Source organism: Corvus hawaiiensis, chromosome 1 (genome assembly GCF_020740725.1).
Source record: "Corvus hawaiiensis isolate bCorHaw1 chromosome 1, bCorHaw1.pri.cur, whole genome shotgun sequence".
Lineage (NCBI taxonomy): Eukaryota > Metazoa > Chordata > Aves > Passeriformes > Corvidae > Corvus > Corvus hawaiiensis.
This window is the reverse complement of record NC_063213.1, coordinates 38151508-38162870: the sequence shown is the minus strand read 5'-3', so window position 1 is coordinate 38162870 and position 11363 is coordinate 38151508. Positions and strand designations below refer to the sequence as shown.

Here is an 11363-nt window from a genome sequence, read left to right as displayed (position 1 = left end):
GATTTATGTGCGTTCTTCTCCAAAACAACATACCGCTACAATAAGGCTTAGTTGGGCATTTATACATGACCACATTAATGAATGACATTTAACTGTCTAGAGAGCTCTGGATATATTTAAACAAAAAGTTTTATAACTGCTTTAATTATTATGATAAATCAGTGCTGAGTGACAATATTGTCATAAATTAGAGGAAAAAAATATTTTATGCCCCCATTTCCTTAAGTTTTAGCTCCTAAAAACTTGGATGGCATGTCTATGTATGTCTTCATAGTTTAGTATTTGCTAGATATTCTGTAGTTTCCCCTGGCATATGTGTCCTGTAAGGCAAGGGACAACAGAATCAAGAAATAAACATCTGACCATGTCACAAATCCAATTAACGCTGACAAGGGCTAGTAAAGTCAAGTGAATAACAAAGCACTGCTGTCTGGAAGCAGCTTTGTAGACAGTAGGACACCAGCTGGACGAAGCAAAAGTACTTCAGGCATCTGAATTTTCTGCCTCCACTAAGACCATCTTATACCCCGGCGAGGTCACAGCGCTACAGCATTTTCAAGTGTCAGATCTCATCTCTTCACTGTTTCTAAGCGGCGGGGAGAAGGAGGGAAGCATTCCCCTCACAGAATGTAAAATATGTGCTAATGTCATTACAAGGTAATGCAGTGAAGCAGAAACTGCAGTTACCATTGCACATCCTCTCTTCAACCACCACCACAGCGCTGGGTTATGATAGAAACCTCCAGGAGATTTCAGTGCCACAATGCTCAGGCAGAAATCGTGGTGGTTTTCTAATCCTAGAACCTGTGCCTGTAAAAAGTAGCTTGCCTCATTCTAGCTCTTGACACATGTAGCTATCCTATGTCGCATTTAATGGAACTGAATGATTAAATGATTGCTTCACCAGTCTGCTGTGTTCATCCATGCTTGAGACTCAGCAATGTGGGGGAATTTCTCATCTGGAGTATAGCAGTATCAATCCAGAGACATTCGTTTGGCAAAGTTATTTTGGGTTTATCTTCAAAGGAGAATCCGTTCCCTGGCCGTCTGACTGGAAATTGAAATTCTTCACTGTGTGTTTCCAGATAGAAAGGAAATACGTGCTCCGTTTACTTTTTCCGTGCACCTCAAACAACACTGTGTTACCCTTGGAATCTTTTCTTGTGCTAAGCTATTTCCCTATCATGCAGTATCCTGAAGTAAAATGTTTTCCATTTACACTGGAGTAATGGAAGAAATCTTAGACCCATATACAATATTCAGTATTGCCACTGTTAATTGTCAACATTATTTGCAGCTCCCAATAGCCTACTTTTCTAGTAGCCAGAAGAGTCAAATACGTAGTTTATTAGCTTTAACATGTATGCTAAAACTAAAACAAACATCTATCCTCAACTTTGGGATGGAGGAAATAATGTTTGTTAGGAAACAACATGAGAATTGGGGCTAGCTCATATCTCACAGCTAGTTTGCAGCTGAAATTTCCCAGAACTTTTATAATCTTTCTATTTAATTGAAACTAAAATTACATTAACTTCAGCAAAATTTTCCAAAGGAAGATTTCTTTGGTTCAGAATGGGATTTCTGTGTTCTGGAAACCAGAAACAAATACACACAATGAGTCAGTGGTTAGGTTATTAAATTACTAGATTTAGAGCAGGAAACTGAAACTGTTTCCCCTCTTCTTATTCTATTCTATGCACTGCATCTTTTGAATCTTTTTCCAACCACAACTTAAAGAGATATTTGTTAATCTTGGAGTTAGTCCCATCTTTCTTGATACTGAGAATTTAGCATGGGATGAGATGGGTAAGTATAATGTCAGGATAGTCTCTGAAATCAGAAAAAGGAACAAGGAAGAATAAAAATATGTAGGATTGGTTCTACAGAAAATTAAAAATTAAATGTATCATCATGCTTGTACATTTTTCTAACTGCATTGAAACTTGATCTTCTTGCTACAACTTTGGACACAAATAGAATTTAGCAAATGGAGATATGCTGGAGAAGCAGCACAGGCATATGCTGACATATGATTACCATATGTCAGTCCACAGTGATTCTTGAGCTCCTGAGACATGTTTTGTTCTTTAAATAGTTTTCCATCTTTTTAACATTTTGGAGCACATTGACTATTTTCATTATGCTTTTTTCCTCCTTCCTTTGAAGCCCCATGCATTTACAACTGACTTAGATGAGGCAGGAAGGACAGATAGAAAGAAGCTAAAATAGCAAAAATTACTACTACAGTCAAATATATTTGGAACTTCAAGAGTCAACATGAATTATTGAAATGAAATAAAGTCTACATTAATCTTCATAAATAAAGAAAACATATGGGTTAGGATTTTTCTGTCCTGCATTCATTCAGGATCACATGCAGTATTTTATTCCTGGGATGGAACACAGCAAGTTAAAATTTAATAAAAAACCCTTTGTATTTAATGATGTATCATTAAAACCTGAGGTTTTGACTTGAACTGGAGACTGACTCAGAACCTCACAGACTCACACAGAGAACAATGGTAGCTGCCAACAGGGTATTTCCTCTTGCTCTTCACAACAAACAAACAAAAAAATGGGATATCTCTGTATGATCTGCATATGTGCAGTATGAAGGCATTTAGATGCAAGTTTTACAGAGGCCTACAATTTTGGGCAAATAATAGGTAAAACCCCCTCCTATTTCTTAAAAAAACAACTCCATCACTATAAACTTAACGTCTTTCAACAAATTGTGTGACGGTCTTATGTTTCTAAGTTCCTAAAAGTTTTGTAGGAAAAAATACTTTAAATTTACGCAAATGCCTGTGAGAGTTTAAAAAATTAAGGAAGAATAATGAGAACATATGTAAAAATTCTACTACACACTGTGAAGGTAGAAAAACTGTACTGAACGCATTTTTTTGGCTTTTGCACCATCTCATGCAGGCTCTATCAGCAAAATAATTTGTATCTTTAGTGCAAAAATTTGCTTTATACTTCTCAAGAGAGAAATAATCTATTCCTGAATGTCTGAAGAAATGCTGAGAATAACAACTACAATAGACAAGTCATTAGTAAGAATTTACTTTTTCAGTGCCTGGAGACGTAACATAATTTCCTAATAAGCTCCAGCCTCCTAGCTGTTGCAAACCAAAGACATTCAGTATTAGACTTTTCCTACAAAGTGTGCATATCAGCACAGGAAGAATCCTTAAGGCTGGCCTGGAAGAACCAACGTTTCCTCAAAGCTTTTGTTTCAACACAGGTATGTTTGTTTTCTAGTTCTGCATCTCAAAAAGGGTCAAGGCTCTGTAATGTAGAAGGACATAAAGTAGTGCTTGACACATTGGACATAAACACATATGTCATGGACACATTCTCCTATTATGAATAAATCAATTCCTGCTTGCACTAGAAGGCACTGATGTAATCACAAAATGTTTTAGAGATCTTTTACTCCTAACTGGGTAACACTGGAAATTTTGCCCCTCTGCAAATTATGGATTAGGCCTTAGTACACTTTCATTGAAATAAAGGTGCTTCTGTCAATTTGAGAGTTGAACTGGAAACCAAAGTTCTGTAATCTTTGTGCTAGCCTTCTCTACAGGAAGGTAAACAACCCAAAATGTATGGTGATTCATGAACAGTTCTCCTCCCACAACCTCTTTGTTTGCCAGAGTAATTGTAATTGGGTGTGCAGATTTCTTCTGGATGAGACCAGAAGAGAAAAATTAAGATTATATAAAACCCTATTTTGTTTCTTATCCTAGAAAAGCCTTACATGGCACAATTTGGATGATCTCTGGACTTAAACCCATTAACAGAAAAAAATAATGATGCTATTGTGAGAGCCAAATGAAGAGACAACTCATAATACCATATACAAGGAAAATCAGAGGAGATCTTGAATGAGCAAAGAGAAGGTACATGATGGAGTTATTTACCAGGTACTATAATGTGAGGAAAACCACAGCACCTCTTCTCAAAAAGGAATTACAGAAATTTATTGAGGATGCTGTGGTGTCATTCCTCTACATCCCTTATGCTCCACAGTTCCCTGTTTCTCAATGGTAGCCCCTTGCTCTCAGAAGTTTTGCACTCACTTATTCTCTTTCCACATCCCAATAGTGGTGACATCCTGTCTGTCTAAGCTTGTCTCCCAGGTTCAGCATCTCTATTTGACTGTGAAGAAAGTTGTCACAGTGGTAAACACTGTCAGAAAGATATCTCTTTTTTTTCTGTGTGAAAGCAAGGGGTAAGAAGGCCGTACTCAAGGTGTTTTCCTGGCACTGCTACAGTGCCTGGAGGGCAAGGGCTATTTCTCCTCCCCTGTGCCACCAAGCAAACCATGTTCCAGCATCAGAGTGAAGAGCAGCATATGAAACAAGTAAAACAGTGTCACTCAGAAACTGGAGGAGTGAGAAAAATTAGAGAGCTTCCTTCTGCCTATGAAGTTTTTATGTAGATAGTGGAGACTGGTGTGAAACATACCTAGGTGAGACAGGTGAAAGTGAAACTTGATGCTTCTTAGAAGTCCCATGGAAGTTTTGTGGGAGAGCTTTATGTCAGGGAGTTTCAAAATAGGTGATGATGATGTGTAGTATTGGGCCAATTCCCACCAGATGCAAAATAACTTCTGTGTGAGAATATATTGGAGATGTGAGGAACCTTAGCCCCTACAGTTTACAGCTGTCACTCTGCTCCTGCTGCTCTGAATGACTTGTTAAAGTAAGCACAGCCTCTGCTGGTTTATTCACTGTGCACAGACAGAACAAATACATGCAATGCACAATTGAAAAAAATACATTCCATAGCACTCTGAAAGTAAAAATACTGTATTTATATGAGATTCACAGCAGTATGTGTTATTGACTTTGAGAGACAGATTCAGAGAAAGAGGATTACCAAGCTGAGACTAATAGCTACATTCAACATACTTATGCTAGTTTTCACTGTAAACAAGAACTCCACTGGCCCAGCAGAAAAGTACCTGGGGGTGTTGGTTGACAGCCAGCTGAACATGAGCCAGCATGTGCTCAGGTGGACAAGAAAGCCAATGACATCCTGGCCTATAAAACGAATAGTGTAGCCAGCAAGATCAGGGCAGTGATCATCCCCCTGCGCTCGGCACCTCAAGTTCTGTGTTTAGTCTTGGGCACCTCACTGCAAGAAAGACATTGAGGGGCTGGAGCGTGTCCAGAGAAGGGCAATGAAGCTGGTGAAGGGTCTGGAGTACAAGTCCTATGAGGAGCAGATGAAGAAGCTGGGGATGTTTATCCTGGAGAAGAGGCGGCTCAGGGGGGACCTTATCACTCTGCAACCATCTGAAAGGGGGCTGTAGCCAGGTGGAGATCAGCCTCTTCTCCCAGGCAGCCAGTGACAGGGCAAGAGGAAATGGCCTCAAGCTGCACCAGGGGAGGTTCAGGTTGGACATCAGGAAGAATTTTTTCACTGAAAGGGTTGTCAAGCATTGGAATGACCTGTTGCTCCAGGTGCTGGAGTCACCATCTCGGAAGTGTTCAATAAACAGCTGGATGTGGCACTAAGTGTTGTGGTTTAGTTGACTTGGTGCTGTTTGGCCACATGTTGATCTTGGAGGTCTTTTCCAACCTTAATGACTCACTGTTAATGATCATTCCATATTTAAACATGCCTTGCTTTATTGTACAGTGCCACCTAGGGGGTAAAAGCCATTAAACTAAGTGGCAAAGGAGAGGGAGCTCTATTAATAACACAGAAAGCATTTCTTCTATTAAATTCTCTTTTGGAATATACTAGGCAAACAAAGTGCCGCTGAGATTTCCATACTGTGGAATCTGGCAAAAGAATTGTAACCTCCACAGTTCCCTTTGGAGCTGGCCATACTCTTCTCTCTCTTCCATAGTCTGGCAGTGATTGGGGATGCCACAAATCCTGATTTTCTCCTCTGCTAGCCAGGTCTTGCTGGTATGATCAGTGGAGAGGTTATCTACATCTCATTACGGCTGCAAGGCCAGGTAGGAGATTGCTGTATTGCTGGGTTTGGGTCTCCAAGGACTTAAAATAGAGCCTTGAAAAGTTTGCTTTGTGAGGCCAAATCAGAGAGAAAACCCTGGCCTACTTCTACTTATCTAGTCTGCTAAGGGAAGGCGGGACAAGGAGGGAATGAGACACTGGGACTACTCTATCTGAGAGCAGATAGGTCTTATTCCTCCTGAAATTTCCCCCACTCTCCTTGAAATTACAAATTACAGTTGGCTCCTTTGGGCTTCTAATGATTTAGCTTAGAAATGGGCTAAAGAAACCTAGAAAATCTGCCCATCGCTGTACCATGTTTGTTTTCTTCAGAATGAGATTTGTTTTAAAAGCCTGAATTGTGGTCATTTCTTTCCTGATAAACCAAAATTCCAGGACAGGTGATTTTTTAGGAGTAGGCTTTGGTTTTTTTCCCCCCCCCATTTTTTTATTCTGCCAAATGGTATTTGATTTTATTCTGTATCTTCCACAGCAGATGGCGTGCCTGCCTCCCTGAGACCAGAGATCCCAAGCAGAATGCAAATTATACAAGAAACTTGTATAACATAGAAACAATTGTGTAATATAAGAAACAATTATGCAAGAAACCTGCTCCTCTGTCCTTAGAGGAAAGTAGTGATGCTACCACAATATTTTTGAAGGAAAAATGTCAACATTTTTGATTGCATAACTGTGTGCTTGAATTGTAATAAAGGGAAGGTCTCTTCCTTTCCTTCAGTAACCTCAACACACATAAGCAATTGAGTATTAATTAGAAGAGATTTTATTTGTGTTAAGTTCCTTTTTAAGATCATCCATACTGAAAAAAAGGCCAGCTGACAAAAACTGCTTTGTCTGTCCCCTAGAAATGGAAAAAGAGAAATTATTTTGGAACTACAAGCCACAAACATGGCAAAATAATGATGGAAGTTATACCAAAGCTTGCTCTGTGTACCCCTCAGGTAAGCAAGTCCTGTGGCAAAATCATGGCATGATGGATAAAGCAAACTCTTACTACTGTCCTCTAGATGTCATGATGTGGAAGAGGAGCAGCTGGATACCAGGGCTGCCACACTTGTAGCTAAATAGGTTTTGACAAGATCGTTAAAGAAAAGCTACAGTAGGGAACAGCAAATTCACTGCGGTGCCCATCCTGATGTGACGTGCTCTGGAACGAGCAGGCTCCTGCTCAGGTACTGGCAATAAACACTGGACCAAGCCTGGGAGAGAGGGACACCTACATCCACATCAGGTCCACATCAGGCATTCCAGCTTGGTCACTCAGCATAGATTTTTGGTGACTTTCTTGTTTTGATAAAATCAGAGAGAACATGCAGTTACACTTGTAGCACAGTGCTCTTCCCTTTACAGGTTTTATTTCTTACCAAAACAGCATGGTTTTTACATATATGTGCACATATAAATAAATAGAATGGCAACATAAATAAATAATTACACTGTTAAATATATACACATTGGGAGGACTTTACTTACAACTTTACTTGCAGATATTTCCAAATACATACGGGTCTTGTCCAACAGCTCTTTCTTAGAAAAGAAGATACAACAAATCCAGAGACTTGGAACAAGGTATTTAAGAATAAGGATTGTGTGATTCTTTCATATATATGTGTCTAAAAGAAATTCTGAAGATCAGAGTTGAGTGAAGATGAATTGGAGAAGAGGTGATAAATAGTAAGTTATTAGACATAATTTGGAATATTCAGAACTTCAATTACAAAGCAGAAAGAATCATCCTGCTCTTCAAATTCCTGAAATAATATGATCAATTTCAGAATCCCTTACGTTACAGGGCCTGGCTCAATAAAAGCTGTGATTTAAAGGTGTTCAGAGCTGGTATGTGTTAAAGGGTGTTTCTTCCCAACTGTATCCCTGTGTTAAATCTTTCCTTACCTACAAACCCGACCTCTCTGAGGTGCCTGACAGCAGAGTTAGGGAGAACACTGTTGCTGGAAGCCACTGCAAGAAGACTGCTAAGAAATCGTGCTTCCACTAAATCCCTTTTGCTGTTGACTTCCCCAAGGACAAATTTCCTCCTTAAACCTTTCTCTAACGTGCAAGAGGCATGCCATAGGTGCAGTGTGCGTGAGACACTCTGGGCTCTCTTGACAAGTGTTGCCTGCTGGCAACAAGGCAAAAACCGTACAAGCTAAAATCTCTTAATCAGAACTGAGTGTATCTACACTTGCTGTCACAAGTAGGAAAACAAGGTGATGTTTAACAGGAATAAATTAGGAAGGAGTGGGGGAGGGGGAAATCTTGGAGAACCATGTCTGGAGAAATAATAGCAGTGTTCCCATATCAACAGATAACTGTTGACTATCACTGTGGAAGCAGTGTCTGACAGGAACCCCACAGTGACACAGAAGAAGCACACAGTGCACATCGGTGATGGCAATGAAGGGTAACTGACGCTGTGTCTCTGGAGCTTGACTTTAAGGGATGGAGACACAGGGAGCCTTTTGGTGCTTGAGGTGAGACACCTCTGGGATGCCTTCTAACCTCATCCCACCTCCCACTGTATAACTATGAGGGTTTGAAAGAGAACTCCCTGTCTGGCTCCTCTGCACTCATCCCCAGAGTCCATGCCCGAGAGTCAGAAGAAGAAGTGGCTGCTGAGCCTACCAAGATACATCTTAGCAAAGGTGAATACTTAAATACTATGTATAGCAGATCCAAGTAATCACACAATCACAGAATCCATTAGGTTGGAAAAGCCCTCTGAGATGGAGTCCAGCCTATGACCAAACACCACTGTGTCAGCCAGACCATGGCACTGAGTGCCATGTCCAGTCTTTCCTTAAACACCTCCAGGGGCAGCGACTCCACCACCTCCCTAGACAATCCATTCTAATGTTTAATTGCTCTTTCCATGAAGGATGCCTGACCTCCCCTGGCACAGCTTGAGGCTATGTCCTCTTGTCCTGTCACTGGCTGCCCAGGAAAAGAACCTGACCTTCACCTCACTATGCCCTCCTTTCAGGCACTTGCAGAGTGACAAGGTCACCCCTGAACCTCCTTTTCTCCAGGCTAAACAATCCCTCAGCCGCTCCTCATTATCCCTTAGACCCTTCACTACCTTCGCTGCCATTCTCTGGACCCACTCCAGCACCTTTATGTCCTTCTGGAATTGAGGGGCCTGGAACTGGACACAAGCATTTAAGAATCTTTAGTATTCATGACTATGCCAGTGCCATTTATCCCATGCCTATTACGTTAATGAGAAATATAATGATGACCATAACAAAGACTAATTAGGGTCTTCAGTCTGATGAGGGTTTTGTCCCTCTGCCCAGGCTTCGGGTCTCCAGTGCCCAAACAGCCACTTAGGAAGGAATGCGGGATGCAAGCACCAAACCTGCTTCGGGCATTTATCGCCATTAATTAGTATGGTGAGAAGCACCTTAACAACACTTTAGAGAGACGGTCTGAGGCCTGATAATCCACATAAACTACAGAACGTATTGAAGGGAAGCCTCCAGGTCACAGCTATTGCTCCGGAGAGGATCACATAATGCGTCAGGTTGGGACCACAGTGGGGTCAGCTGCTCCAACCCCCCTGCTCGAGCAGGGCCATCCCAGAGCACATGGCACAGGATTGTGTCCAGCTGGTTCTTGAATATCTCCAGTGAGGGAGACTCCACACCCTCTCTGGGCAACCTGTTCCAGTGCTTGGTCACCTGCACAGTAACGAAGTTCATCTCCATGTTCAGGTGAAACTTTCCATGGATGCGTTTCTGCCCGTTGCCTCTCGTCCTACTGGTTGGCACCACCGAACAGAGCCTGGTTCCATCCTCTTAGCACCCCACCTTTCGTTATTTACACACATTGATAAGGGCTGGCACGTCTGAAAGAGGCAGAACGGACAAAACCCGTTCGAGACAGCGGCCGGCAGCTGCCAGTGAGCTCCGTGCCGCAGGACGACCGGGCAGGACCGCCCGCCCGACCCTCACACGGCAGCACGGCGACCCCGCCCCGCTCACCTGCCCCTGCCCCCCGCGGCGTCCTGGCGTCACATCCGCGGTACCCCGGCAACGACCGGACGTCGCGGGCGCGCCGGGAACCCGGAAGCGGCGGGCGAATCGGGGCGGGCGGTGCACCGGCGGGGCGGGTCCGGCGCGCGCAGGGCAGCGGCGGCGGCGGCGGCAAAGTAGTGCCGGGGGCAGCGGGCGGTTGGTGGCGGCCGTCGGGCAGCGCCTGTGGCGTAGCGCAGCGCGCGGGGAACTCTCGGCAACTACCGGCGCGCTCGGGCTGCGCGGTCCCGCGCGGAGCTGCGTCCGAGGCGGAGATGGCGGCGGACAAGGCTGCGGGTGAGTGCGGACGGGGAGGCCGCGGCCCCGCCGTGCCCGCCCCGGGCCTGCGCCGCCCGGCGCGGAGGGACACGCGCCCGCGCGGGTGGCGGTGAGCGCTGGGAGGAACGGCCGCCTGCCCTGCTGTGTGCCGTGTCCTTCCGCCGGGGAGGTAGTGCCCCCCTGTCCGGCGGGCGCGGGGGCTGCTGTGAGGGCCCCTGTGGCACCTGCCGGGTCACCGGCTGGGCCGGGTGCGGACGGGGCCCTCTGTGCCCTCGGCAAGCGGCGCTGAGCTGTTGCCCCTTCCTGGCCGGGAAGGGCTCGGTGGGGAGGGCCCTGTGGACGTACTGGGGGGCGGGCGTTGTCTCCTAGAGCTTGATAACATCTACAAAAGTCGGACTTCTGGGTTAATTTGTTAAACTGGGGCATGCAGAAGGTATGAGGGAGGTTATAACTCTTGGTGGTGCTGCTTAATCGCTGGAGTTCAGACCGATTTCCGCAGGAGTGCTGCTTTGGTTTCAGGGGATGAGTGGGTCCTCACTGAACTCGGGCCTGGGAAGACACTGCAGAGAGAAATCACTGAGACTAAAAAATAAGCTGTATTCTGGTAAACAGACAGAATAAATCTCAAATACAGTTGCTGTGTAGCACTGATGAACTACTGGTTGTCCACCTCCTGTACAACTCCCCATCGTGCAAGAAGTCTTCATTGCAGGAAAGGTCATTCCATCAGATGGCAGCTCGCGGGGGAAGGAGAAGAGGACAATGTGGAGGAAAGGCTTACTTCTAGAATTGTATAATTCTACTTAATAGAAGTGTAGGATATCCTGTGTTGGAAGGGTCCGATAAAGATTAGCAAATTCCAGTTCCTGGCCCTACACAGGACATCTCTAAGAATCACACCATGTGCCTGTGAGAGTTTTTCATTTCTTGAACTCTGTCAGGCTTGGTGCCAAGTGGGGAACCCATCCCAGTGCCCAAACACCCTCTGAATGAAGAACCTTTTCCTAATATCCAACCTAAACCTCCCCTACACAGCTTCATGCCGTTCCCTCAGGTCCTGTTTCTGGTCAC

At 44.1% G+C, this 11363-nt stretch overlaps 1 protein-coding gene across 1 annotated transcript in view; it reads left to right on the top strand.

Moving 5' to 3' along the window:
* The first annotated feature begins 10125 nt into the window (after positions 1 to 10125).
* Positions 10126 to 11363, top strand: part of CNOT10 (CCR4-NOT transcription complex subunit 10) — a 33075-nt gene continuing 31837 nt past the window's right edge. Inside the window, exon 1 of the mRNA XM_048301243.1 lies at positions 10126 to 10310. Coding sequence (XP_048157200.1) covers positions 10289 to 10310 — 22 coding nt within the window. The 5' untranslated portion in view covers positions 10126 to 10288. The remainder of the gene's footprint in view (positions 10311 to 11363) is intronic.